Source organism: Pituophis catenifer, unplaced genomic scaffold, assembly GCF_029215685.1.
Source record: "Pituophis catenifer annectens isolate HBS135680 unplaced genomic scaffold, rPitCat1.0.hap2 SCAF_15, whole genome shotgun sequence".
Classification (NCBI taxonomy): domain Eukaryota; kingdom Metazoa; phylum Chordata; class Lepidosauria; order Squamata; family Colubridae; genus Pituophis; species Pituophis catenifer.
In genome coordinates, this window is record NW_027256895.1 from 5,469,080 (window position 1) to 5,495,792 (window position 26,713).

Here is a 26,713-nt window from a genome sequence, read left to right on the forward strand (position 1 = left end):
TTTCAAATGTCACTCTGCATAGCAAAACATGGCAAGCCCCTCTCTGATGGGGATATTATCAAAACGGCCATGTTGTCTGGGAGTAATTCCCTTTTTCATGATTTCCCAAACAAGGATAAAATTATTCAACGCATCTCTGAGATGCCACTTGGCAGGAATACTGTTGAAGATCGAGTTCAGCGCATGGCAAGTGATGTTAGTCAGCAGCTCACCACTGACTTACAAAAGGCAGCCTGTTACTCCATGTGCTTGGATGAATGCACAGATATAAATAATCAAGCAAGGCTAGCAGTAATTTTGCGTTATGCTCTTGGTGACATCATGAGAGAAGAGCTGGTGAAACTGGTGTCTTTGCCTGAAAGAACACAAGGGATAGATATCTACAATGCTGTGATGGAGGCTTTTTTGTTACAGGACATAAGACCAGAAAAAGTGGTTTCAATTACTAGTGATGGGGCACCTTCTATAGTGGAGGCAACATCTGGTTTCATACAGTTATTTGTTAAAGAAACAAAACACCAAGTCATTCACTTCCATTGTATTATACATCAAGAAGCTCTTTGTGCCAGGGAAAGCAGCAAAAAATTTGACAATGTCCTTGAAGATGTCACAATAATGGTGAATTACATGATGGCTCATGCTCTGAATTTTCCACAGTTTCAAGCACTTCTTGAAGAGGTTCAGGCACAGTATAATTGTTTACTTATGTACAATAATATCCGGTGGCTGAGCAGAGGACGAGTCCTGGAGAGATTTGTAGCCTGCTTGGAGGAAATTAGGCTGTTTATGAATGAAAAAGGGCAGGAATATCCACAGCTCACTGATATGGCCTGGCTTACCAACCTCATGTTTTTTACAGATTTTACACTACACTTCAATGTACTGAACAAACAACTACAAGGTGTAGGGAAAACAGCAGAAAGGATGTTTTGTGTTATCAAAGCATTTGAGGAAAAACTGCAGGTTTTGGAAAGAGACCTTGAAAGTGGGCAGCTGAAATCTTTTCCAAATTTAAAAATGCATTTAGCAAATTCTACATTTGCAGACAATCCTACAAGCCATCAGGAAATCTACAAGGAATTTTCTAGCATTGTAGCAACTGCAAAGATGAACTTAAGTAACAGATTTTTACAGTTCCGTAAGATGGAGACAACCCTGTGTTTTCTTACTTCTCCAGATAAAGTCGACTTTAAAGAACTTGATCTTTCCTGCTTACACTGGTTAGATTTAGAAAATCTGGAAATGGAGCTAGTGGAATTTCAAGAAAACTCCATGTGGAGAAATAAATTCTGTGACCTGCGTGAAACACTTGAGACAATAGAAGGGATGACGAAGAGCAGCAGAGTTAGTTCTGAAAGTGAAATCCTTAAAGCGTGGAATTCTCTGCCAAATCGTTTTAAGTCAATGAAAGCGCTTGGGATTGCTTTCCTTACTTTGTTTGGATCATCTTATGCTTGTGAGCAGGTATTTTCAGCTTTGAATGATATCAAATCTGATACCAGAAACAGACTAACAGATGACCTGAGTGCTGCATGCGTTTCTCTCCAACTTACAACCTATGAGCCAAGGTTTGACAAATTATCGGCATGCATACAACAGCAAACATCACATTAATTGGTCACCTTTCAATAAAAAGTTGTTTGTATCGTTGAAAGCTCTGTTACCGCGTTTTAAGACAAAAGATGTTAATGTATGAGTTGTTTTTTCTAAACGAAAACCTCAGTATTCAGATTAAATTGCCGTGTTGGCACTTTGCAATAAAGATGTGGGTTTTGGGTTGCAGTTTGGGCACTCGGTCTCTAAAAGGTTCGCCATCACTGGACTAGAGAATGTTTGTGTCAATGTGTATGCATGTAGTTTGTATGTGTATGTGTGATGGTGCTGGTGTTGAGATTGTCTGGGTGAAGAGGAAATAGGTTCCATGTCAAACCTAGCAACTCAGTGACTAGGGTTTTTAATACCGTTCCCTCCCCCAGATATGGAGATCTACTTCTTGATGGAATACCATTTCCCCAAGTCAAGTTAGTTCACAATCTGGGGATTCTCACAGCCAGGAAACCTTTGTATTAACCTACCTCATGTGCCAGATGTGTTGTTCCCAATTCAAGAGACTCTGTTTATGGCCATTCATGCCTCATTTTTTGAATGGGCTTAAATATAATTATAGGGGGCTGACCTTGAAAGTTAAGTTAGTTTATTGTCATTGCACCTCGTACAACGAAATTAAATACCATCTTCAGTGTACATTATACATAAAGCAAAACACTCATCCTTCACATTCTATACAATTGAAAACCCCTGATAATTGCATTAATATTGCACTATACAGTAGAATTATCCTGTACCGTCTGCCAGATGGTAATAATTCAGAAAAAGGGTGCCCAGGATGAGATGAAGATGATGAGCATTTGGAAGTTTTGTAGCTGCTTCAGAAGGTGGCAGTGTGTGCCTTTGGAGACACCTGTCTGGTAAAGTGGACATGCTCCAGAACCCTGTGCGAAACAATGTCATTTAGAGAACCTAGAAAATGTGTCTTTTCAGTCCTAGTATCTGCCCTGCTCAGTCAGTCAGGATGGCTTTTCCTTTTGTTGGCTTTTTGTAAGGCCTTTAAAACCCGACTTTTCCATTAGCCATAAGGACGGAATAGTAATTGAAGCTATCTCTTGTTATTTATTGCATTACTTGAGAAATTGATTATTTTTGTGTGCCAGCTTTGTTTATTTTACTGTTTTATCTGTATTTTCTGTTTCTTGCTTTGCTCAAATGGGCAGCCATATGCATTTATGCAAAAGGGATGCGGTGGCTCAGTGACTAAGACGCTGAGCTTGTCAATCGAAAGGTTGGCAGTTCAATGGTTCGAATCCCTAGTGCTGCATAATGGGTGAGCTGTTACTTGTCCCAGCTTGCACATAAAAAATGGAAGTAGAAAAATAGGAACCACCTTTGGTGGGAAGGTAACAGCGTTCTGTGCGCCTTTGGCGTTTAGTCATGGTGACCACATGACCATGGAGATGACATGACCACGGACAGTGCTGGCTCTTGGGCTTTGAAATGGAGATGAGCACCGTCCCCTAGAGTTGGGAACGGCTAGCACATATGTGCGAGGGGAATCTTTACCTTTATGCACTTATGAAATAAACAAATAGCCCTAAATCTACTAATGATGCCAACGTGGGATTTCTTGTTATGGCAGACCATCTGATCAGCCACAGGGTGGACAAAATAAACTGGATATAATTATGTGAACATCTTTTTAAGGGTGTGTTAATGGTGACCTGTATGATACACGCTTTTCTAATCTCACTCTCCTGATATGCCGTTTCTTTTTGCAAAATTTGAAAGCATTTGTTAATTCAAAGCATAATTTTATGTAATAAATTTACAGACACATTTACACATATGCTCTCAGAGCAAATGGAGAACAAAATCAATAGTTTAAACTAGGGCAAAAGGATAAGGGAGACGGGAGAACATGTTTTGCCTTGAATACAGCTCGGTAGCATTCACCCTAATCCTCTCTTTTGTGGTGATGGCTTGCTCGGATGCTGTGTGGTTGTCTGTGAGAAGGTTTGGTGGATTGACCCTGTGAATGAAAGGAAGCACAAGAATAAAACTTCTGTGTTTTTTTTCCCCCAAAGCAAGTTCTTGTACATTCTGAAACTCAGATTTACAAACTAGATGCTTTAAAAGGCTGTAGGTGGACTTTTCATAATCTTTTGCAGCTGAGATTCAGGGACATGCTACCTCCAGACTAGGCTGGAGCAATTCAGGTTGATGAGACACCTGTTTTACAAAGGGGTTATAAGGGAATTTAGAACAGGACAGTTGTGCTGATAGAAATAGACATATTATTTCTATCAGCACAACTGTCCTAAATTCCCTTAGTGCTGTTTAATTTTTTTAGTATAAAACTGTAGTCTTGCCCAGTAGAGGTAATAGATTCCTGCTGTTTTGATTGCCTGGTTCTGTAACTTTTTCCTCCCCATCTTGTTTAAGGGACAAACTTTTCTTACTGGATTTATTTTAACTGAAATACTTTGAACTACATCTCCCAGCATCCTATACCAGGACTGGCGATGACAGCAGCTTTTGGAACACGTAGTTCAGCAACATCTGGAGGATCAGACCACCTCTTTCTGAAACGCAAAATGCAAGCATTCGTGATCGTGGACGGCAGTAAACAAAAGCGAAAGAGACTTGCCTTTATGTTTTGAATCCAGTTGTTTTTTGAAGTACTTCTGTCTTTCGTCTAACTGATGAGCCATCTGAACGTTCTGCCATCCTGGGAGAGATTAAAGCAAGAGGCAACTAACCTTGCATGACCACACGAATCTAGCCAACCCATTCCTGCCTTCAGCCGTTTCCTCTCAAACTCACCTTCCTTGATGCTCTTCAGGAAATCTTCCTGGGGCGGTAAGCTCTTAGGATTGTGTTTCAGACTCTCGGGGATGTGAAAAAAAGCACGAGCGGCAGGTAAACGAAAGAGTAATATTTGCATAATGGAGAATAAATTGGATGTCAGCCAATAGGTAAAGATAGCCTGCATGAGAGAAAGAGAGCATGGGACATCAGGTGATCTGCTGGGTTCTAGGTTTGCTTCACTCCTTCAGGTGCTGATGATGTTATCTAGCCTGGTATAGAAATGTCTGAAGGAAAACCAAGCTCACACCAAGAATCCAACAGTTCAACACTGACTAAGTACCGTATTTTTCGGAGTGAAAGACGCACCCCTAAAAGTGGATGAAAATTTAGGTGGGTCTTATAGACCGGATACGGGCGGTTTTGGCCTCCCGAACCATCCGTGTGTTGCATTTTCACCCTCCCCGGCCCCCAGAAGCACTCTGCAGCAATCCGCACGGCCTGTTTTTTGCCAAAAATGGGCCTGTTTTTGGGCTCTGAAGCCCTTCACGTGTCGCATTTTTGCCTTCCCCGGCTCCCAGAAGCACTCTGGGTTAAAAACGGGTGTGTTTGGTGAAAATGGGCCGTGCGGAGCATTGCTTCTGGGGGCCTTGGAGGCCGAAAATCTGACACGGAGGCAAAAAAACTATTTTTTTCTTGTTTTCCTCTGTAAATTAAGGTGCGTCTTACAGTCTGGTGCGTCTTATAGTCTGAAACATATTCTTTACTACTGAAATTAGATGACCTCTCCCTGCACCACTGAAACACAGAAATGACAGAGGGGATGCAGTCCTTCCTTATATGGACTAGACACTTAGATGGTAATAACCAGCTTTACATCTCTGTCCTGATGAGCTAAATTGATGTCCTTTCCTAGTGCCTGAAGGTTGTTGGGGAACAATGGGCTTTAGCTGACTTGAGTGGTTTTAGGTTTTAAGGCCTTCTGTATCTGAGGATTTACCATCTTTGTGTTGGGATGGGGGGTGGCGCTGCCCCAAGCACACCTAGTGCCCAAGTTGCGGGGTGTGTGTGTGTGTGTGTGTGTGATCTGGAGTCATGATTCCTGCTTGAAGAGTAGGTGGCAGTTGTGGCCAGCAGGGCCTCTGCCCATCTTTGTGCTATGTGCTAATTGTGTGCCAACTTTCTTGGGTCAGATAAACTTTCAGTCATTCCTGCGGTAGTCGCCTCCTGAATGGACTACTGTAATGCACCTTACATGGGGCTACCCTTGAAAAAGTATCCAGACGTTTCAGTTGGTGCAAAATGCAGCAGGCAGGGTGTTCTGACCCAGCTCCCCAAACATGACAAACCCTCTGTATTTAAATCAATGATTCCTTTATTAGGAGCGCCAGCAGCCCTGACAAAAAAAAATATCTCTCAACGCAGACTAATAAATCTGTCCGGCATGGAGACGAATAGTTGTCTGCCACACCTATTCATCTCCGCCCCCTGCCTTTTATCCCAAGAGCTAGGGTGGGGCTTCTGTCCCAAGGATTGTCCCACAGATTTCCACTGCTCTTCTTTCTTCTGTTTTCTGTGCATCCGTGCGTCAGGCACTGGACCCAGCTGTTCCTCCTCTTCCTCATCAGCCACCTCCAAACCTGGGGGTTGTAGACTCCCCATCTGGGGGCTCTGCCTCTGGTCTCTCTCTCTCTCTCTCTCTGCCAGCTCTATTCCCTCTTCCCCCTCGGAGCTCTCAGGTTGCCTTGATGCTGACCGTGACTCCCATGCCACTGCCTCTTCTGATTCGGCTGCTGGAGGGGGCAGGGGGCAGTAATGCATACTCCAAGATCTGCACATGCTACACTTCTGCCATATGAGGTGTGCCCCTAGGGGGCATGCAAGTACCAGAAAATGAACTTCCGGTTTCCGGTGTGCGAATGCTGCCGGCCAGATAGTCTTTCAGTTACTGGTGCGCATGATGATCAGCTGGCCAGCACACATGCTTATGCCAGAAAAATGGAAGACCAGCTCTTCCGGCACTGCCGCATGCACGAAGGACAGCTGATCATCATGCGCACATGCATGCCAGAAACCCAGAAGAGGAACGGGCAACGCCGCACATGCCAGGCAACATGCTTCCACATGCCACTTTGGGCACGCATGCCATAGGTTCACCATCACATTTATAAATATAAATGGCTGTGTGTATGTATGTTCCAGCATAACCTGGTACACAGATGACTTAATCTCTGGGAAAAAATACTGTGGGGTTAAGATACCCCTAATGCCCCTTGGGGTGTCTATGTGTGTGTGTTCCAGCATAACTGGAATGCCTGGGCCGCTGAAATGAAAAGGAATGAATTATATCTATAGTGTCAAATCACAGTACTTTTGACTGATAGTCTGCATTTTGGATTCAAGTTCTGTTAAGATATAGCCTATTGTGCCTTAAAATGGCTTCTACTGTACAGCACAGTGCAGTTGCCATGGTAACAGCTTCACAATACTCCACAAGGGGGCTCCCTTTGGTAAGGGGGATTGGTTCTTAAAGAAAAATAACACCACCCTAGGCCCTCAGCTTCAAGCCAAGAGGGCAAGTTGTCAGGGGAGGCGCCTGTTAATGCAAATAATGACCTCAAAGGCAGGATTGGGATAAATAAATACCCGGGCAACGCCGGATTATCAGCTACCATGTTTTCCCGAAAATAAGACCATGTCTTATATTTTTTTGAACCCTGAAATAAGCGCTTGGCCTTATTGCCATGCGCTCAAAAGCCTGATTGGGTTTATTATCAGGGGATGTCTTATTTTGGGGGAAACAGGGTAGTTAATAAATAAAAATCTACCGGCTTTCCCGCAGAACGCAGCTGAAATGCCCTCTTACCGTTGGAAAGGAAATTATGAAAGGAAGGAAGACCACTGGCATCACTCGGAAAACCTTTTTCATTAGGTCCAGGTGTGGGTTTGGAGGTCCTGTTTGCAATCCAATCTGAAGAAGAAACAAAATAGATCGGTGTTATCCAGTGGCCATTGCTCAATTTTCAATTCTTCGTGCTTCATGTATATGTCCCCAGTCCTCATTCTCCATCACCAGGATGATTTTGACATTTAAATTAGCCTGCCGGGAAACAAGCGGGCCAAAGATCCAGCTAGAGCCAGGCTTCAGATAAAAGGAGAGTCACTCAATCCCTAGCCAAGATCTGGCTAGATTTTTATATGGTCCACCCCAACAGTGCTTTCTGTCAGTGTATAAGAAATTATGAACTGGAATAGCCATAACAACAAGTCAGCCAATGGGAACTGTTTAGTGATTGAGACACAGGATTTGTTGTGAGCCATGTGAGACAGCTCGGAGCCCGGGCGTGGCTTAGCTTAACTGTTCTGTGTATATAAGAGTTCATTTGTCCTTGCATGATTGTTCTATCTTCTGGCTTCTTGTTCTTGTCCTTGCTACTACTCTCTACCCCGTTGCAAGAGCTGCATGGGTATTCTATACATGCATCATGTTTTATATTATTGTACATAAAGAAGTTTCTTCTATAAATGAATCCTGCTGAATTATTTGCTTGTGTGCTGGCTGGATAGCTACAAACTCTAACACTTTCTCATGCCCACCAAAATCGTGACGGGTAGAGGAAGAGATCTGGATGAACTCTTAAGTAATAGCTAAGCAGCAGCAAAATCTGTGGATAACCAGACTTTGCTTTCAAATTGCCCAAATCTAGAATTCCGTTGCCTGGTGATTGGTGCAAAGTCACCTGCATAAGGTTGGACTAGAACTCCCCATCGCCTGGAGATTGGCCCAAAGTCACCCAGCCAGCTTTCATGCTTACGGTAGAACTAGAATTCCCAGCATCCCGATTTCTGACCTAGCACCATAACCAAGTCTTACCTCCGTAACAATCCACATGGTGACAGATGCCATCACGGGTAGTATGTAGTAAGGATCCGGGGCAGTGAGATCCATGAACCACCATAGTCCCCCCGTCTGCATGCTGGGTACAGGACACTCCGCCATTTTGCGCAGGGCGAAGAAGAAGGAGATGAAAATGGGAGCCTGAGACCGAGAGGGAAAGAAGAGGTCAAGCCGGGAAGCTGTGCACACGAAAACCAATTCCAAGCATGTCATAAAAGCTGACCTGGACAAAAGGCGTGATTAATCCCCGTAGGGGGTTAATATTATGGGTTTTCTGGAAGTGCTCCAGATCCATGATGGCCTGCGAAACTGAGAGGAAAAGAGACAGGGTTAGGGTTAGAGTGCGCAGAGTGTGACTATGTGAGATAACCCAGGAGCAAATACAGTAAACAGGTTTGCATTTAAATAGTGGTTTTATCTACAAAGTATACATACACGTACTTTAGTCAGATCTCAAACAAACAGCAATTACAGCACAAGAGAGAGACGCCCCAACAGGGCTTCTTACTACAGGCTCTTAAAGTGATATCAGCCCAAAAACCTTGCTGACTCATTCCTAGCATATCATCGTAGCAGCTGGTCAGCTCTTAAATCATTATCCTGACACAGGAAATGTGATGCTAAGATACAACTGGATCTGTCTGACCAGCATTGCTTACGAACGCTTCGTGTCCTCCAGATCGTGGACTACAATTCCTATCTCCCTCAACCATAGCGGTGCATTTTAGAGACTGGTAGTATTTATGGAGGATTACCTTTCCATCCACTTCGTCATCCTTCAGCCTGACTTTACCTTAACGGCTGCTGTTGCAGTCTTTGTTTAATCCCAAAGCTTTTATTAGTCCCACTCAGGTTTGATCCCATTTTAAACTTACACTGTAGTCTGTTGCCTGTCTTCTTCGCTTCGCTGATTCTAGCAGTTAACGCATTAATTTGGGGCACTTGGTTGTTTAATTTGATCGCGTCTCGCTGGCTCTTTACAATGAGCGGGAAAACCAGACAGCGTATAAATACCGTCCCTGGAAATTGGGCAGAGAGAGAAGAGGTGCATTATTTTGCAGGACAACTACAAGCTTGCTGGTAGCCACACAGAAGTTCAGTCCCTCAAAGAGTTTATCTCAGAGATGCAGAAAGTCTTAATTCCATAGCTCAGGGGTCGGCAACCTTAAACACTCAAAGAACCACAAAGGTCCTAACCGGAAGCCCCCCATTCAATTCTGGAGCTGAGCGGAAGTCCAATTCCCCCACCATAGTGTCTCCTAGCACGGCATCCTTTTTCCTGCCCTACCTGCCCTAACCAAAAGCCCTATCAATTGTGGAGCTGACCAGCAACAGGGAGCCAAACCAGAGGGATGAAAGATCCACATGCGGCTCCAGAACTGCAGGTTGCTGACCCCTCCCATAGCTGGACAGAGGAGGCTGCGATAACCCACAAGAACACAGGTCATTTCCCCAAAAACGAAAATATATTTTTTAAAGTTTTTTTTTTTTATTAAATTCAAGATTCTACTCTGATGACTTTGGACACCTGAGAACGAAATACCGTATAATTCGGACTATAAGACGCACTGGACTATAAGATGCACCAAGATTTCAAAGAAGAAAACAAGGAAAAAAAAAAGTTTTTGGTCTCTGTACGTCTGGTTTTTGCCCTCCCCGGGCCCCAGGAGCACTCTGCAGGCCGCCCAAACCCTCTGTGCATCCCATTTTTGCGAAAAATGGGCCTGTTTTGGGGGGAAAATAGGACATGCAAGGTGGGATTTTGGGAGACCAAAAATGGCTGTATTCGGCCTATAAGATGCACCGACATTTCCACCCTCTTTTGGGGGGGGTAAAAAGTGCATCTTATACTCCAAAAAGTATGGTAAATGTTTACAGTACCCTGACAGCAATTCTGTCTACCAATTTTGGCTTGGGTTCCTCAACACGTCGCCTTACACAAGGAGTGATCCGAGACACGAACTGCAATTTTTAAACCATGGTTTTTATCTTAAGTCTGCCCAGAATATTTTCTTCTGGTTCCTGCAGGATGAAAAGCACTTTTTCCTCCCCTCCCTATCTGGCCTTTAAAACTGGATTTGCCAATGACTGAACCGCTCTTCGCTTCCCAATCGCGATGCATAATTCCTGGTCCACCGATAGTGTTCACGCGTAGTCCTCGAATTACGACAGTTCCTCTAGTGACTGTTTGAAGTTACAACAGCACTGAGAAAGATCGACTTGTGCTCTTTTTTTCCATGTTTATGACGCTGCAAGGCCACGTGATCAAAATTCAGATGCTTGGCAACTGACTCGCATATATGACGGTCGCAGCGTCCCAGGTTCACGTGATTCCCTTTGGTGACCTTCTGACGAGCGAAGTCAATGGGGAAGTCAGATTTCACTTAGCAACCGTATTACTAAATTACCGTATTTTTTGGACTATAAGATGCACTTCTTTGTCTCCCAAAAGTGGGTTAAAATGTCTGTGCGTCTTATAGACTGAATATTGCCGAAAAACCACCTGCTGGCTGTTTTTTGGCCTCCGCAAGCCCTGTTTTGGGGGTCTTTTTTTGGCCTTTTTCAGGCTTTTTTTTTTTTGACCTGTTTTCGAGGCTTTTTTTGGCCCGTTTTCAAGGCTTTTTTTGCCCTGTTTTCGGGACTTTTTTTGAGGCTTTTTAAAGTCCATTTTCCAAGGTTTTTTTCAGCCCATTTTCAAGGCTTTTTGTGGCCCTTTTTAAAAGGAAAAATGGGCTGAAACAGCCTTGAAAATGCCCCCCCCCCAAAAAAAGGCTGGAAAAGGGTAAAAAAGGGTAAAAAAAAAAGGCCCTAAAAAAAGCCCGAAAATAGGGCGTGCGGAGGCCGAAAATATTTTTCTTCTTCTTCTAAATTTAGGTGTCTTATAGTCTGGTGTGATTTATAGTCCGAAAAATATGGTAACAACTGTGGTGACTCCCTTAACCACCGTGGTAGGAAAGGTCATAAAAATGGGGCAAAATTCACTCAACTGTTTCGCTTAGCGACAGAAATTTTGGGCTCCATTGCGGTGGTCAATTGAGGATACCAGGGGTGTCAAACTCGATTTCATTGAGGGTGGGGTGAGTGTGGCCAGAATGGGTGTGGCCTGCTTGATGTCACTCATGTCAGGGGCGCCTGTGGCAGCCCAAGTGCCCTGCCAGCGAAAACAGGCTCCCGAGCTCCATTTTCCGGCTGCGAAAGCCTTGTTCTGTTCCAGCCTTAGCAGAAACAAGAAACAGACTCTTTGTCCCGAAAAAATCCATCTTTATCTCCTGTGAATTAATGGCATCCACACACTGAAAAGTCCAGGCAATAATTCTTCAGAGCGTTAACTGCAGTAACAGACCTTATCAGTACTTTGAGATAATTGCCAGACCGTGAGCTCCCAGCCCCAAGGGTGCAAATTAAGTTCTGGCAAGCAGTCTTTGTAGCACGAAACACAATGAACAAAATCTTCAGCAATACAAATGGTTGTCTCCTACAACCACCACTCCCCTTTCCTTCTATTTATTCCCCAGCCAGGGAGGGGCCATTCAGCATCCACGTGTGCTTTGCTTCCCGAGTCGACTCCTTGTCCTCTGTTGCTCTCCTCTCCTAACTGCTCTGCACATACCACGTGTGTCTGGAACAGGTCCCAGCTGTTCTTCCTCCTCACTCATCTCAGCCTCCAAAGGCAGCTGTTTCTCCAGTGGCTGGGAAATGTCGGACGGCCCTGGCTCTATCTCTGTGTCCGACGCAGAGCATCCATCACAGCCTTTCCCAGACTCCAGCACTGGCCCAAGTTCCTCCCCAACCTCCTCATTGTCCGAGTCTGGCGGGCCACAACAAGCTTCCTGCAATTGTCTGCCAGTGAAAACGGAGCTCAGGAGGACTGCGTGCCAGATCTAAATACCTCGTGGGTCACATCTGGCCGTGGGCCTTGAGTTTGACACCCCTGCTTGTGTAACAATGCCTTTTCTGTTCCCATCTGCTTCACCATCCCATCAATCTTCTTTACCTGCCACAATGGCGCCCCACCAAGGCAGCCCCAAGTCCAAGTGGAACGATTCCAAAAACTTCAGGATAAAGCCCACTGGCGTATAGCTTTCCAGGCCCAGTTCAGCCAAAGTCGGCTCTTGCAAAACTTGACTGAGCTCCTCTAAAGGGAGGAGTTCCTCCAGAGGTGGGGCGGATACACCTTGAGCAACCTGAAAGGCACAAATGACAGTTAAACGAGTCCCGCGTACAAAACGTTCCTCTTCCCAAAATCCCAAAGTCTGGATGAAGTTTCCTTCTCAGGAGATAAAGAGGAATCGATGTATTTAAAAAGATGGGGAAGTTTTTATGATTGGTTAGAAAAGAAATATGAATAAAGATAGAGGAAGAGGATAGGTGTTGTGGCCTGTCATCGGCCTGTGCAGTTAGTAGCTGATTCCGACAACAAGGAGGCTGGTGTGGTGCTGTGCCAGCAGCCTGTGTAGCTGGCGCTCAAGTCGGACAGTGAGGAGGCTGGAGAAGATGTGGTGCCAGAGGCAGGGATTCAGCCAGGGCCTATAAGTGAAGAGGAAGAAGAGGAGGAGACTCTTCTCGATGCACGGGCACGCAGAGTTGCCAAAAGGCAGGAGTGGCTCCTCAGGAGGAGGTCTCCTCGAGAGTAAGGCTTGGGGCTAATTGGCCACTCCCTTAGCCTATTTAAGGAGGAATGCCGATTGCAGCAAGCTGTAGGGAACAACTTTAGTTCACTCCCCTTCACGTCTGGATCACGTCTCTGCAAAATTGCTTCTGAGCTTTCTGCCAACTCTACTAAGACTGTGATTACCTTACCTTAGAATTCTTGTAGGCTGTTAAGACAGTTTATTAACAGCCTTTGGTTGAAAAAGACTGAGTTATTTGAGTAAAATAAGTTTTGTATAGATTTTGTGTGTGCTGCGTTCTTTGGGGTCCGTAGCTGGGGCAGAACAATAGGGAAAAGATAAATAAGAGAAAAGACAATAAAAAGAATAGAAACTCAGCTGACGCCTAGGCAAATGGAAAAGGGGGAAGAGAAAAAGAGTTACTATAAAAGCATACATGAATGATAAAATAGATGTAATTATTAAACAAAAAAATTTGAAATGAAGATGTAAATAGAAAATCGGGGCTGCTCGAATACCATTCTAGATTAAATTGAAAATGGATACAACAAAGGAGTGGGAAAGGAGAGAGGAAAGGAGGGGAGAAGAGAGGAAATGAGAGAGAGAGATAGAAGAGAGGAAGGTGAGGAAGAAAAGGGAGGGGAAAGAAGAATAGGAGAGGGATAGAAAGGGAGGAAGAAGAGAGGAGCAGGGGAAGGGGAGGGGAAGTAGAATGGGAGGAGAGGAGGAATGAAGAAAGTAGAAAGGGACAGAAGAAGGAAGAGGAGGGAAGAAGAGGAAAGGTTGTGGTAAAACAAAGAGGAAATGGAAAAAAAGAGCAGCCCCGAACAAATAAAAATGAAAGTTAAAGGAGAAGATGAATGATCAATGATCAATGATGGATAAGAGACTATACTTAAATATGTACCTGGATGCCTGCCACAGCTGCCGTGCTCTGACACCGGACTGCGAGTCTCCAAGGAGGGAGTGGAAAACTGTGTCCCTTCAGCTGAGGGACAAAAGAAGTTTTCGCCTGTGACCACCTCAGGGGAACCGTCGTTCTATGAACCTGCAAAGGAAGTGGCAAATTACTAAACCGGGAATCGCAATGCCAACAAAGCCATTCGGTTCATCCGGAAAACAGCCAAAGCGCAAGGATAAAGTTGCAAAACAGCCTTACGCTCGGGATGTGGGGCTGTTTTCCAGGCTGTTCATGGATTTGCAATGTTTCTTCTCTCTGCAAACCCCACTCCCTTCTGGCACTGATGATGTTACCTAGTCTGGTCATGAAACATCCTCCTCTCTCTCTTTTTTTAATTTTAAAAAAGTTTCTTTATTAATAATACAAAATTAAAAAAACATTGGACATAGATATGACATCACTGGTTCCAAACATCTTCCGTTACTTTACAATAATATTAGTACTCATATAAACATGTAGTTCTTAAGCTTTGTTCACTATTTAAGCATAATATATGATATTAATAATTTCCCCCTTATTTCTGTATATTTATTTATCTCTTAAACATACATTTATCTATAACATCTATATTTTTGTTCTAACACTATACATTTCTCTTGGCTACCCTCTTGTTATCTATCCAATCATAAAATTGTTCCCAGATTTTGTAGTACTTAAGTTTCGCTTTTATCCTTGAGTTCCAAAGCGAGTCTGTCCATTTCTGCGCAGTTCAAGATTTTCAGTAATATTTCCTCTTCAGTTGGAATCTCTTTCTCTTTCCATTTTTGAGCGAAGGCTATTCGTGCAGCTGTGAGTATATGCAGCAATAAATACTTTGTATCTTTCTTATATTTTCTTTCTATAATTCCCAATAAGAAAAATTTCCGGTTTGACCTCTATATGTTAGCAAAAATTCTTCTTTGGAATTTACTAAAGACACATCCTCCTCCTCCTCCTCTTCGACACATCCCTCCCTCTTTTCTAGCACTGATGATGTTACCTGGAGGGAATCATTAGAACAAACCTTGGAGGTTTAGAATGAATGAATGAGCTGGAAGGGATCTTGGAGGTCTTCTAGTCCAGTCCTCTGCTCAAAGCAGGAGATCCTATACCATTTGGAAAACGTCTGGAGGGAAACAATCTAGCTCAGGGAGCCCCCAAGGACCCCACAATCCTCCTCTACTTCTCTGCAAACACATATTCCCTTTTAACACTGATGGTGTTACCTTGTGTGTCCATGAAATGTCTGCAAGGAAACAGCCCAGCTCAGAGAACACCCAAGGACCTCCATTGTATTTGTATTTGTATTTGTATTTGTATTTGTATTTGTATTTGTATTTGTATTTGTATTTGTATTTGTATCAGGGTGGATTTGATTTAAATCGAGTTGATTTAAATCACAATTTAAATCATGATTTAAATCACTAGTAAAAAGGCTTGATTTAAATCAACTCGATTTAAATCATAATTTTTAAAGAGCAACTGTCATCTCTGCTACTCCTTTGACCCACTGTTGACTCACCGATAGTCCCAGGGTTGCAGAATATACAGCCTCGTGCTACATAACTAAGCTCCATTTCATGCTGAATAAACTAAATTATTTATATCTCTTAAATAGAAAACTACCTTACGATAGATTTTTTACCCCAAAAGTTTTTTATTAAAATAAATTCGATAAAAATAAAAAAAATCGATTTAAATCAAAAAAATCCAATTTAAATAAAAAAAATCTTATTTTTTTTATTTTTTTTAAAAAAAATCATTGATTTTTATCCACCCTGATTTGTATTTGTATTTGTATTATTTGTATTTGTATTTGTATTTGTATTTGTATTTGTATTTGTATTTGTATCGGTATTGGTATCTCATCTCATCTCATCTCTACTATTCCTATTTTACTCTACTCTACTCTACTCTACTCTACTCTACTCTACTCTACTCTACTCTACGATGTTACCTAGTCAGAATCATCAGAATTTAGTTGGAAGGGACCTTGGAGGTCTTCTAGTCCAGCCCCCTGCTCAAAGCAGGAGACCCTGTACCATTTGGAAAACGTCTGCAATAAACCAGTCAAACTTAAGACAGCCCCCAATGACCCTACAACGCTCTTCTCACCAAACTCCACTCCTTTCTAAGCACTGATGATGTTACCTAATGTGGTCATGAAACGTCTGCAAGGAAAACAACCCAGCTCAGAGAGCCCCTAAAGATCCCACAATCCTCTTCCTCCTCTTTTTCGCAAATGCCATTCCCTTCTATAGCACAGATGGTGTTATCTAGTCTGGTCATGAAACGTCCTCCTTCTCTTCGTCACATCCCTCCTTTCTAGCAGTGATGATGTTACCTAGTCAGAATCATTAGAATAGAGCTGGAGGGAGACCTTGAAGGTTTAGAATGAATGAATGAGCTGGAAGGGACCTTGGAGGTCTTCTAGTCCAGCCCCCTGCTCAAAGCAGGAGATCCGATTGGAAAACATCTGCAAGGAAACAACCCAGCTCAGGGAGCCCCCAAGGACCCCACAATCCTCCTCCTCCTCTTCTCTGCAAATGCCATTCCCTTCTAGCACTGATGGTGTTACCTAGTCTGGTCACGAAACGTCTGCATGAAACTAGCCAAACTCAGAGAGCCCCAAAGATCCCATAATCCTCCTCCTCCTCTTCTCTGCAAATCCCACTCCCAGCACTGATGATGTAACCTAGTGTGGTCATGAAACGTCTGCAAGGAAACAGCCTAGCTCAGGGAGCCCTCCAAGGACCCCACAATCCTCTTCTTCTTCTCTGCAAACGCATATTCCCTTCTAGCACTGATGATGTTACCTAGTGTGGTCATGAAATGTCCTCCTTCTCTTCGTCACATCCCTCCCTCCTTTTAAGCACTGATGATGCTACCTAGTGTGGTCATGAAACGTCTGCAAGGAAAACAGCCCAGCTCAGGGAGCCCCCACCTCCAAGGACCTCCTCATTGCAAAACAGGATGAACTTCAAGCAGGCCATTTCCCTGCTTTGCAACCTTCAGGGTTCAACCTTGCAGGTAAATACAAGAGCAACAAACAGGAGGGAAACAGGCTGAGATGATCCCCTCAGCCCTGGTTTGGGCCTAAATTCAGGCCCTGAGGGGAGGCGGAGGAGGCCAGCGGAGCCTCTCTCGTCCTTGGGACTCCCCGTCCGACACCCGAGGAGACCGACAGTCAACTCAGTCCTGGGTCAAACCGGGCGCTTCGCCTGCAAGGACGAGCAGCGCAGGCCTGAGGCGGGCCCGGTGGACTACATCTCCCATCAACGCGAGGGGCGCGTGACGTCACAGGGCCCGGGCCTACCCACCTGTGCGTGAATCCCCCCCGCCGAGATCCACGCTCGCCGCAGCGCCCCGAAAGCCGCCATGGTCTCCTTTCGGCTTGGGCTCCGCGGAGGAACCGGCCGCCTCGTGACGTCACAAGGAGCGTCGCGTCCCTTTCCGGCCCGCGACGCTCCTTCCGAAGCCGCCGCGGCCATCTTGGCTACGGGTACGTGGTTTTGCCCGCCTCTCCTCTGCCCTACAGGAGAGGCGATCTCTAGGACTCTTTTTCTCGCGAGTTCCTTCTTAAGGAGTCAAAGTCGAGGGAGCGGAAAATAAAAATAAAAGTAAAACGCCGTCTGGCAAAAGGGTAAAGGTTCAGGAGACGTCATCCACCCTGGCCATATTTGTCACGGGCACGTCGAGCCTTTTTGACGGAGTGAAACCATGTTTTGTTGCGGTCGCAAAACGGAAGAGGAAGTGCGGCCATATTTGTCGCGGGCAAACGATGCCTCCATAAATAGGTTAGGGCAAACCCTCCCAAGCCCAGCTGATAAGGTCGTTTGGTTTCATTCTACCACACATGGCCACGGTGGGGCGCTGTTGTGCGCGTTACTTCCTTGTTATTAGTGGTAAATTAGGATGTTAATGAATTAATTTAAGGAGTGTAACTCCATTAAACAGGCAGGATCAACAGCAGCTCCCCAACGTGGCCATTTAAAAAGCACCTTTGAGACAGTGGTGAAATCCAAATTGTTTTAGTATTGGTTCTGTGGGCGTGGCTTGGTGGGCGTGGTGTGGCTTGGTGGGCGTGGCAGGGGAAGGATACTGCAAAATCCCCATTCCGACTCCACTTCTGGGTGAAGGATATTGCAAAATCTCCATTCCCTCCCCACTCCTGGGGGAAGGATACTGCAAAATCCCCATTCTCTTCCCACTCCAGGGGGAAGGATACTACAAAATCCCCATTCCCTCCCCACTCCAGGGGGAAGGATACTACAAAATCACCATTCCCATCCCACTCCAAGGGGTCCTATTCAGCAGGTTCTGACAGGTTCTGGAGAATCGGTAGTGGAAATTTTGAGTAGTTTGGAGAACCGGCAAATACCACCTCTGGCTGGCTCCAGGTGTGGGGAGGGAATGTGGATTTTGCAGTATTCTTCCCCCTGGAGTGGGGAGGGAATCTGGATTTTGCAGTATCCTTCCCCCTGGAGTGGGGAGGGAATGTGGATTTTGCAATATCCTTCCCCCTGGAGTGGGGAGGGAATGTGGATTTTGCAGTATCCTTCCCCCTGGAGTGGGGAGGGAATGGAGATTTTGCAGTATTCTTCTCCCTGGAGTGGGGAGGGAATGTGGATTTTGCAATATCCTTCCCCCAGGAGTGGGAGGGAATGGGGATTTTATAGTATCCTTCCCCTTGGAGTGGGGAGGGAATGTGGATTTTGCAGTATCCTTCCCCTTGGAGTGGGGAGGGAATGTGGATTTTGCAGTATCCTTCCCCCTGGAGTGGGGAGGGAATGGAGATTTTATTTTATTTATTTTTATTTTATTCTATTAAATTTCTATACTGCCCTTCTCCCGAAGGACTCAGGGCGGTGAACAGCCACAAGATAAAAACACATAAATACAAAAATTTAAAATCAAATAAAAACGAATTAAATAATTCGTATCCTTCCCCCAGGAGTGGGGAGGGAATGGAGATTTTGCAGTATCCTTCCCCCTGGAGTGGGGATGGAATGGAGATTTTGCAATATCCTTCCCCCTGGAGCTGGGAGGGAATGGGGATTTTGCAGTATCCTTCCCCCTGGAGTGGGGAGGGAATGGGGATTTTACAGTATCCTTCCCCCAGGAGTGGGGAGGGAATGGAGATTTTGCAGTATCCTTTCCCTGCCACACCCACCAAGCCACACCCACAGAACCAGTAGTAAAAAAAATTGAATTCCACCACTGCACTCACCCCCTCTCTTAGAAGATGAAACATTTTAGGAAATATTTTAAAAAGGCGGAATATTATATTTCCCTAAATGAGAAATGGGGAAACATGGGTTTTTTTAAAAAAATCAGTCTCTAATCTTGCAGGTTTTGGGTGTCTAATAATAAACAGGAAGACATAAAGCATGAGAAGGAACAAAGGAACATCAGAGCATGTGCCTTTGGCCTTCCTAAGTATTTCCTCTACTGCAAGAAAAAATTGCTAATGTCAAATGCAAAGAATCCACCTGCTAATACACCCATTTTAAAACGCCATCACTGAGCTGGGAGACTTCAAATTATTGCCTGTCTCTATTCTGCGTTGAAAACACTGATTTGCGCCTCTTCTTCCTTGTTCTTTTCTCATCCCTTCTTCGGGTCCCAATTAAAATAATATTTTTAAATGCATTTTCAGGGCGGAGAATTGTTTTAGGAAGCGAAGCAAGGAGCGGTTGCAAAGTCGCAATGCAATTTAAATTAAACCGAGTCCATTCAACCGTGCGTGTTTTCCCAGGGTGGATGAAGGAAGCCATTTATTACGTGCAGAGACTAGAAAAAAAAAATGAAAAACAGGGCTATATTTTTTTTTAAAAAAAAATGTCGCGTATGTGAGAACACGTAACGCTCAAGGGGATTCATTAGGAAGATGTCTATGGGTAGTCCTCACTTAATGATGGCAGATGGGGGCGGATTTCTGTCGCCCAGTTTTTAAGTCTGTCCTGCGATCTCTGGACTTCCATTACAGATAAACAGAGCTGGAAGGGACCTTAGAGGTCATCTAGTCCAACCCCACGCCTAAGCAGGAGACCCTACACCAGTGATGGCTAACCTTCTTGCCATCGCGTGCCAGGAGAGGGGGGGCAGGGGAGGGTCACGCGCGCACGTGCCCACGCACATGTGTGTGCAAACCCCTCCCCCCTCCGCCCCCGCTCCTGGCACATGATGGCCTGGTAGGCCCGTTTTTCTTTCTTACTTGGTTCCAAATCCTCTCTGTATCTGGGAACGGCGAAAACAGCCTTTCCCACTCCCTTGGAGGCCCTACGGAGGCTGAAAGGGCCCATTTCCCAACTCCCGGTGGGACAGGAAGTGACATTGTTTGCTGTCCCCAGCCTCCAGAATCTCTCTAGGAGTCTCTAGGAGCCTCTCTAGGAGTCTCTAGAGGCTGGGGACAGGAAAAAACGTCACTTCCTGTCCCACTGGGAGTGGGGGAAATGGGCCCTTTCAGCCTCCGTAGGGTCTCCAAGGGAGTGGGAAAGGCTGTTTTCGCCGTTCCCAGATACACAGAGAGGATCTGGAGCCAGGTAAGAAAGAAAAACGGGCCTTCCCCACCCCCCCAGGCCCTCCAGAAGCAGGAAACAGCCTGTTTCCCTACTTCTGGTGGGCCCAGAAGGCCCGAAAATCAGCTGGCTGGCACGCGCATGCGCCCCAGAACTGAGCTGGCGTGCCCACTAATATGGCTCCGCGTGCCACCTGTGGCACGCGTGCCATAAGTCCGCCATCACGGCCCTACACCATTTCTGACAAATGGCAGTCCAGTCTCTTCTTGAAAGCCTCCAGGGATGAAGCTCCCACAACTTCCGAAGGCAACTTCTGTTCCATCGGTAGATTGTTCTCACTGTCAGGAAATTTCTCCTTATTTTCAGGTTGAATCTCTCCTTATTCAGTTTCCATCCCTTATTCCTTATGTGGTCTTCAGGGGCTTTGGAGAATAGCTTGATCCCCTCCTCTCTTTGGCAGTCGCTCAAACATTGGAAGACTGCTATCGCGTCTCCCCCGATCCTTCTCTTCACATGCCCAGTTCCTGTAACCGTTCTTCATATGTTTTAGTCTCCGGTCCCCTCATCATCCTGGTTGCTCTTCTCTGCACTTTTCCTAGAGTCTCAACATCTTTTTTAGAGTGTGGTGACCAAAACTGGATGCAGTACTCTGGGTGTGGTCTTACTAAGGCTTTATAGAGTGGTATTAGTACCTCACTTGATCTTGATTGTATCCCTCTGTTAATTCAAGTTAGGATTGCATTGGCTTTTTTGGCTGCCGCCATACAACACTGGCTCATATTTAGCTGGTTGTCCACTAAGATCCCTCTCACAGTTACTGCTATTAAGCCTGGTTTCACCCAGTCTATATGTGTACTTATGCCTGAATTTACTTATTTATTTATTTATTTATTTATTTATTTATTTATTTATTTATTTATTTATTACATGTATTTATATGCCGCTATTCTCCCGAAGGACTCAGGGCGGCGAACACAAGTTAAGAAACAAGTACAATAAAATCATAATTTAATCCAAATAATTAATTAATAGTAAATAATAAAGCCCGGAATCAGTCTCAGCCTATTTGTTTGAAAAGCCAAGTCTTCAAGTCCCGACGGAAGGAGCGGAGATCAGGAGCTGTCCGGAGCTCAGTAGGTAATTCAGTCTAGTTGCCGTTGCTAAGTGAATCACTGTGGGTTGTTAAATGAGGACCTCATAGGGTCAACAGAAATGGTCATAAGCTTCTAAATGTTGGATACAACTGTTAGGTGCGAAAGATCAGGAAATACATGGGAAGGTTCAATTAAGCTGATTTATTGTTAAAAGTATATGCACTCAGTTAGATAAGGGGCAATGGCACTCAAGACAGATTGGATTTAATTCCCTTGTGTCTACGTAGGGATGCTAAGCCGATTCCTCTTGTAACGCCATCTCCCTCTTCTGCCATTCCTTCCCCTACAGCAGGGGTGTGAAACTCAAGGCCCGTCGGCCAGATCCGGCCCGCGGGGTGCTTAGATCTGGCTCGTGAGACCGCCCTGGAAACAGCGAAGCACTGACCCGCAGCGCTTCTGCCAGCGAAAACAGAGCTCAGGAGGGCTGCACCCGGTGGCCCTTTTTGCTGACAGAGGGATGCAGGAGGTCGTCACAGCTGAAAATGGAGCCCTGGGGTCAGTGGTGGGTTGCCCCTGGTTCTGACCGGTTCGTAAGAACCGGTAGTAAAACTGGTGGGAGACCCCGCCCATCGCCCCGGATGTCATCATCGGTGATCTGCACATGCTCCCATTGCGAACTGGTAGTAAAGGTAAGTAGAACCCACCCCTGCGTGGAGTGCCACGCAGGGCCCCTGAGCTCCGTTTTCGCTGGCAGAGTGCTAGAAAAACAAACTACTAGCAAAAGTGGATCCCTCCCCCAGCCCCACCTTGCCCACCACAGGTGCCACCGACATGAGTGATGTCGAGCTGGCCACGGCCATGGCCAGTGGTGGGATCCTGCCAGTTTAACAACCGGTTCGGTGATTGTGTGTTTCGCGCGTGCAGTTTTAACCTTCCATGTTACTTCTAGGGAGTAACACACCTGGTGTCCTGGGAGTGATGAGAATGCCCCACCACATACCGTGTGATGATTCAAGATATAAAGGATACCTTTGTGCTACTCTCAAAACAATCCTTTCCTGGAAAATCAGGACGCACCATGTAGGGAATGACGGATCAGAAAACACCGTCAATAAAAATAATGAAAAGAAAATGACTTTATGGACTTGTTTGCTTAGGAAGACGTCTGGAATTTTCCTGATCTGCTTTAGGGCACGGGTGACTGGAAAACCTAAATGTTTTCGTCTTATTAGTTACGCTACGACTGCCTTTTTCCTCCACCTTGTACAGAAGAAGTTTGTCCCGGACAAATTAAAAGAGGGGATGATGATTATTAACCCTTCCTCACTGAAGTTTATGAAAAATATGAAAAGAATGCTCAGAATTTGCCCCAAGGCGACGTGTCCCCTCCCGTACATTTTTACGTGGAACCGTGCAGCTGTTCCTAGGACATCCACTCCCATCTTCCTTGGGGAAAAAACTATATAACCCTGTTGGCTGCCGATGGGTCTTCGTACCGATTCCACCATGCAATCCAGCATCGTCTTTCTCCTCTGCGCCTTCCTGGTCTCTGGACTCAGCATCCCGATGACCTACCAGAAGGAATCTTCGGGTGAGTCTTTCTCTTTTCATCTTTCCTTGGTTGAATTCACAAGACCATTCGTCTTGGGAGGTGGGTGGATAGGTGGGGTCCTTGGTATTCTCGGAGTTGGGTTGTTTTTCTTGCAAGGAGAAATAAGCCAAGCTCAGAGAGCACCGAGGACCCGTGGTTGCCTTCCTCTCACCACCACCTCCTCCCCCCCTCCCCCTCCTCCTCCTCCTCCTCCTCCTCTCCACAAATCCCACTCTCTTCTAGCACTGATGATATTCTCTACTTGGGTTATGAAATGCCTGCAAGAAAACAACCAAGCTCAGAGAGCACCAGGACCTGACAGTTGACTACCTCTTCTCCTTTCCTCCTCCTCCTCCTCCTCCTCCTCCTCCTCCTCCTCCTCCTCCTCCTCCTCCTCTCCACAAATCCCACTCTCTTCTAGCACTGATGATATTCTCTACTTGGGTTATGAAATGCCTGCAAGAAAACAACCAAGCTCAGAGAGCACCAGGACCTGACAGTTGACTACCTCTTCTTCTTTCCTCCTCCTCCTCCTCCTCCTCCTCCTCCTCCTCCTCCTCCTCCTCCTCCTCCTCCTCCTCCTCCTCCTCCTCCTCCTCCTCCTCCTCCTCCTCCTCTCCACAACCCCACTCTCTTCTAGCACTGATGATATTCTCTACTTGGGTTATGAAATGCCTGCAAGAAAACAACCAAGCTCAGAGAGCACCAGGACTTGACTGTTGACTACCTCTTCTCCTTTCCTCCTCCTCCTCCTCCTCCTCCTCCTCCTCCTCCTCCTCCTCCTCCTCCACCCCCCCCACCACCACAAAACTTACTCCTTTCTAGCATGGATGATGTTCCCTAGTTAAGTCATGAAACATCTGTAGGAAAACCACCAAGCTTAGAGAGCATGGAGGACGCCACAGCCACCCTCCTTCTCCATCTCCTCCTCCTTCTCTTCCTCCTCCTCCACCACCACCACAACCTCTTTTTCCTCTCCACAAACCCCACACCCTTCTAGCACTGATGATGTTCCCTAGTTGAGTTATGAAACGTCTACAAGAAAGCTACCAAGCTCAGAGAGCACCAAGGACGGGTTCTCCTCTTCCTCCTCCTCCTCCTCCTCCCCCCCCACTCCACAAACCCCACTCCCTTCTAGGACTGATGATGTCCCCTAGTTAAGTCATGAAACATCTACAAGAAAGCTACCAAGCTCAGAGAGCATCAAGGACCCCGCAGGCACCCTCCTCCTCCTCCTCCTGCCCCTCCTCCCCACAATCCCAACTCCCTGATCTGTCCCCGTCCACACACACACACAAACACAGCCAGCCGAGGGTTAAGGAAGCACTTGGAACACACCCAGGTCTTTATCTCCAACTTGGCAGCGATATACACACCGTCTGCCAAGTGCTTTTATTTCCACAGAAAACAGAAAGATAATATACTCAGCGTACAAGAATCCAACAGAATTATTATTCCTCTCAACAGTTTCGGATGAGGCTTTAGTGACTACCCAAGGTTTACTTTTGTTCGTCACAAGGATCACTGGCCACCACCCTCTATTATATAGTCTCTGGGGTGTGGTCCAGTGACTCAGTTCTAATCCCTAGCACGCCTCCTGAGCTGCTGCAATCGTTTATCACGCCTTCGGAGGTGTGCGTCCAGGAATGATGTCTCTCCCTCGCTCTCATCCGAGCCACCTGTCTCCCTGCTAATCTCCTCTCCCTCGGCCGGCACCTGAGACAGTGCCAGAGGGGAGGGGCCTGGAGAGGGAGGCCTGGCTGACTCCTCTTCCTCATGCTCGGAGCTTTCTTCCTCCGATGGGACAGGCTCAGAGGGCGGGGCCACAACGCTCCCTTCTACTGGTCGCAATGTTTCCTAGTTGGGTCACGAAAATCATCTCCAAGAAAACCATTAAACTCAGACCCCAAAAATCCAACCCCGAGCTACAAACATCTTTTTCTGTTCACACCATTCATCATGTTAGTTCCTTTTACTAAATTTAACTCTTTCCTTACGGTTTAGTCGTTTGAACCCTTTTCCCCCAAGGAAAGTGAAGAGGACTTCCATCTCCCTCTCTTCCTACTTTCTTTTCCCTTCCTCTCCTACAGTTCTCTACTTCCCCTTCTTCCTCCTTCTCCTCCTTTCTTCCTCCCTGTAAACCCTCTCTCCTACTCTCATTTCCCCTCCCTCCCTTCCTCCCCTCTCTTCCACCTCTCTCCTTCTCTCTTTATTGCTGTATTCATTTTCAATTTAGTATTTCAATTCAATTTAGAAGAAGGATTGGTGTGTACAACAAAAAAGAGGAAAATGGAAGAAAGGAAACCCCGAACACACATAAATGTACTAAGATAAAGAAGGAATTGTTAAAAAAAAAAAAAGAATAAATGTGAATAAATAGGTAAGTTAGAGTTTTGAGTGCAAATGAAGATGTTGTTTATATAAATAAGCATAGAAATATTGAGATATAATTTTAAAGGGAAAAAAAAGGAAGATTTTGGCAAAATTTGTAATTGGGTATAATGTATTTGAATTTGACAAATTGTATAAGATAAGATACTGTAAGGCCAATACTCTGTTCAAAAAAAAAGATGCGGGTGAATGTGAGGGGAAAAAACCCCAATAAAACTTGTTTTTTTTTTTAAAAAAAAAAGTGAGGAGGACTTCCTTGGGAAGTTAAGAAGAACTTCCGTTCGGAAGAACTTCCATGTGTCATCTCGAATAAATTGCACTCCCAAACAATTAATCTTTGCTGAAATATTCCATTTATTGAGTACGACAGATCTGGCCCCGACTTTGTCGTAGAAGATACTAACCCTCTGACCCCCCAAACCCTTCCCTTTCTGTTCCCCAATTCTCATCTTCTCATTGGCCATCTTCCAAGTCAGTCTCCCCAGCTTCTGACCTCACCCCACAGGAATGTCCCCCCTCCCATCCCATCTCCTAGGGGATATTATCTACAGAGAAAATAAGTAGGTGAAAAGTCAAGCCTTGTCTCCTCCTTTTTATGGCAGCATCAGAATGCTGACATTCCATTCACTTGTTAGAAGTTCATTCTGCTCTTTTGCCCCACATGGCCCAAGTGTCACTGAGTTCCTATCCTGCTTTCTGTTCACCTTCCAGACGAAACACTACAAGTCCCATCACTTTCGGAAAGCGTGACCATGAAGGAAGTCTCCATCCGCCACAGCACTAAGGGGAAGTGCACCGACGAATATTCTCTGCATTTTTCAATCGACGCGTTGCAGATCAAGGCGAGTCCACGTTACCTCCTACTCACTACCATGAACGTGACTGTCAACCCGTGTAACAGAATCATCTTCACGCAACCCATGCAGACAACATGGAAATTTGAAGACAACGAAGAGGACTGTTACAATGTCACATCTTCTGAGAACATTTGACCGGTTCGTGCTTCTGATGGGGGCTGGATTGTATTCTCCTCCCCAAATCTTTCTTCTCAAATTTTACCTATCCCAACATCTCTATCCTGCTTCCTTATGGGTTTATAGCTTTCAAAAAAAAAAAAAAAAAAAAATAAATAGCAGAGCTACTTTGGCTTTCCCTAACCGTATTGTGCACGGCGACGTATATGAAATAAACTTGGGGGTTAGAAATGGTGGTGTACTCGTTTTCCTTTACGCATGCAAAGAAGGAAACATGGGTGGCTGAGCCAGTGGTGGGATTCAAATCATTTAACAACCGGTTCTCTGCCTTAATG

At 45.4% G+C, this 26,713-nt stretch overlaps 1 protein-coding gene across 1 annotated transcript; it reads right to left on the reverse strand.

Moving 5' to 3' along the window:
- Nucleotides 1-2,177: 2,177 nt before the first annotated feature.
- On the reverse strand, nt 2,178-17,298 carry LOC139325009 (mitochondrial inner membrane protein OXA1L-like). Its single transcript, XM_070954796.1, has 10 exons — nt 17,128-17,298; nt 13,775-13,915; nt 12,252-12,441; nt 9,133-9,276; nt 8,481-8,566; nt 8,234-8,398; nt 7,226-7,330; nt 4,378-4,540; nt 4,202-4,282; nt 2,178-3,583 (listed from the first exon to the last, which is right to left on the reverse strand). Exons 1-10 carry the CDS (start codon nt 17,296-17,298, stop codon nt 3,504-3,506), a joined length of 1,326 nt encoding a protein of 441 aa, XP_070810897.1. The 3' UTR covers nt 2,178-3,503.
- Nucleotides 17,299-26,713: the final 9,415 nt, after the last annotated feature.

Bases quoted from the DNA above. Each gene is read 5' to 3' on its own strand.
- LOC139325009 (XM_070954796.1), bottom strand. From the start codon at position 17,298: ATGGCCGCGGCGGCTTCGGAAGGAGCGTCGCGGGCCGGAAAGGGACGC. The intron at 12,442-13,774 runs GTACATATTTAA...TGTGCCTTTCAG, and splicing joins CAGCTGTGGCAGGCATCCAG to GTTGCTCAAGGTGTATCCGC. The intron at 7,331-8,233 runs GTAAGACTTGGT...TTTCTTCTTCAG, and splicing joins CCATGTGGATTGTTACGGAG to ATTGGATTGCAAACAGGACC.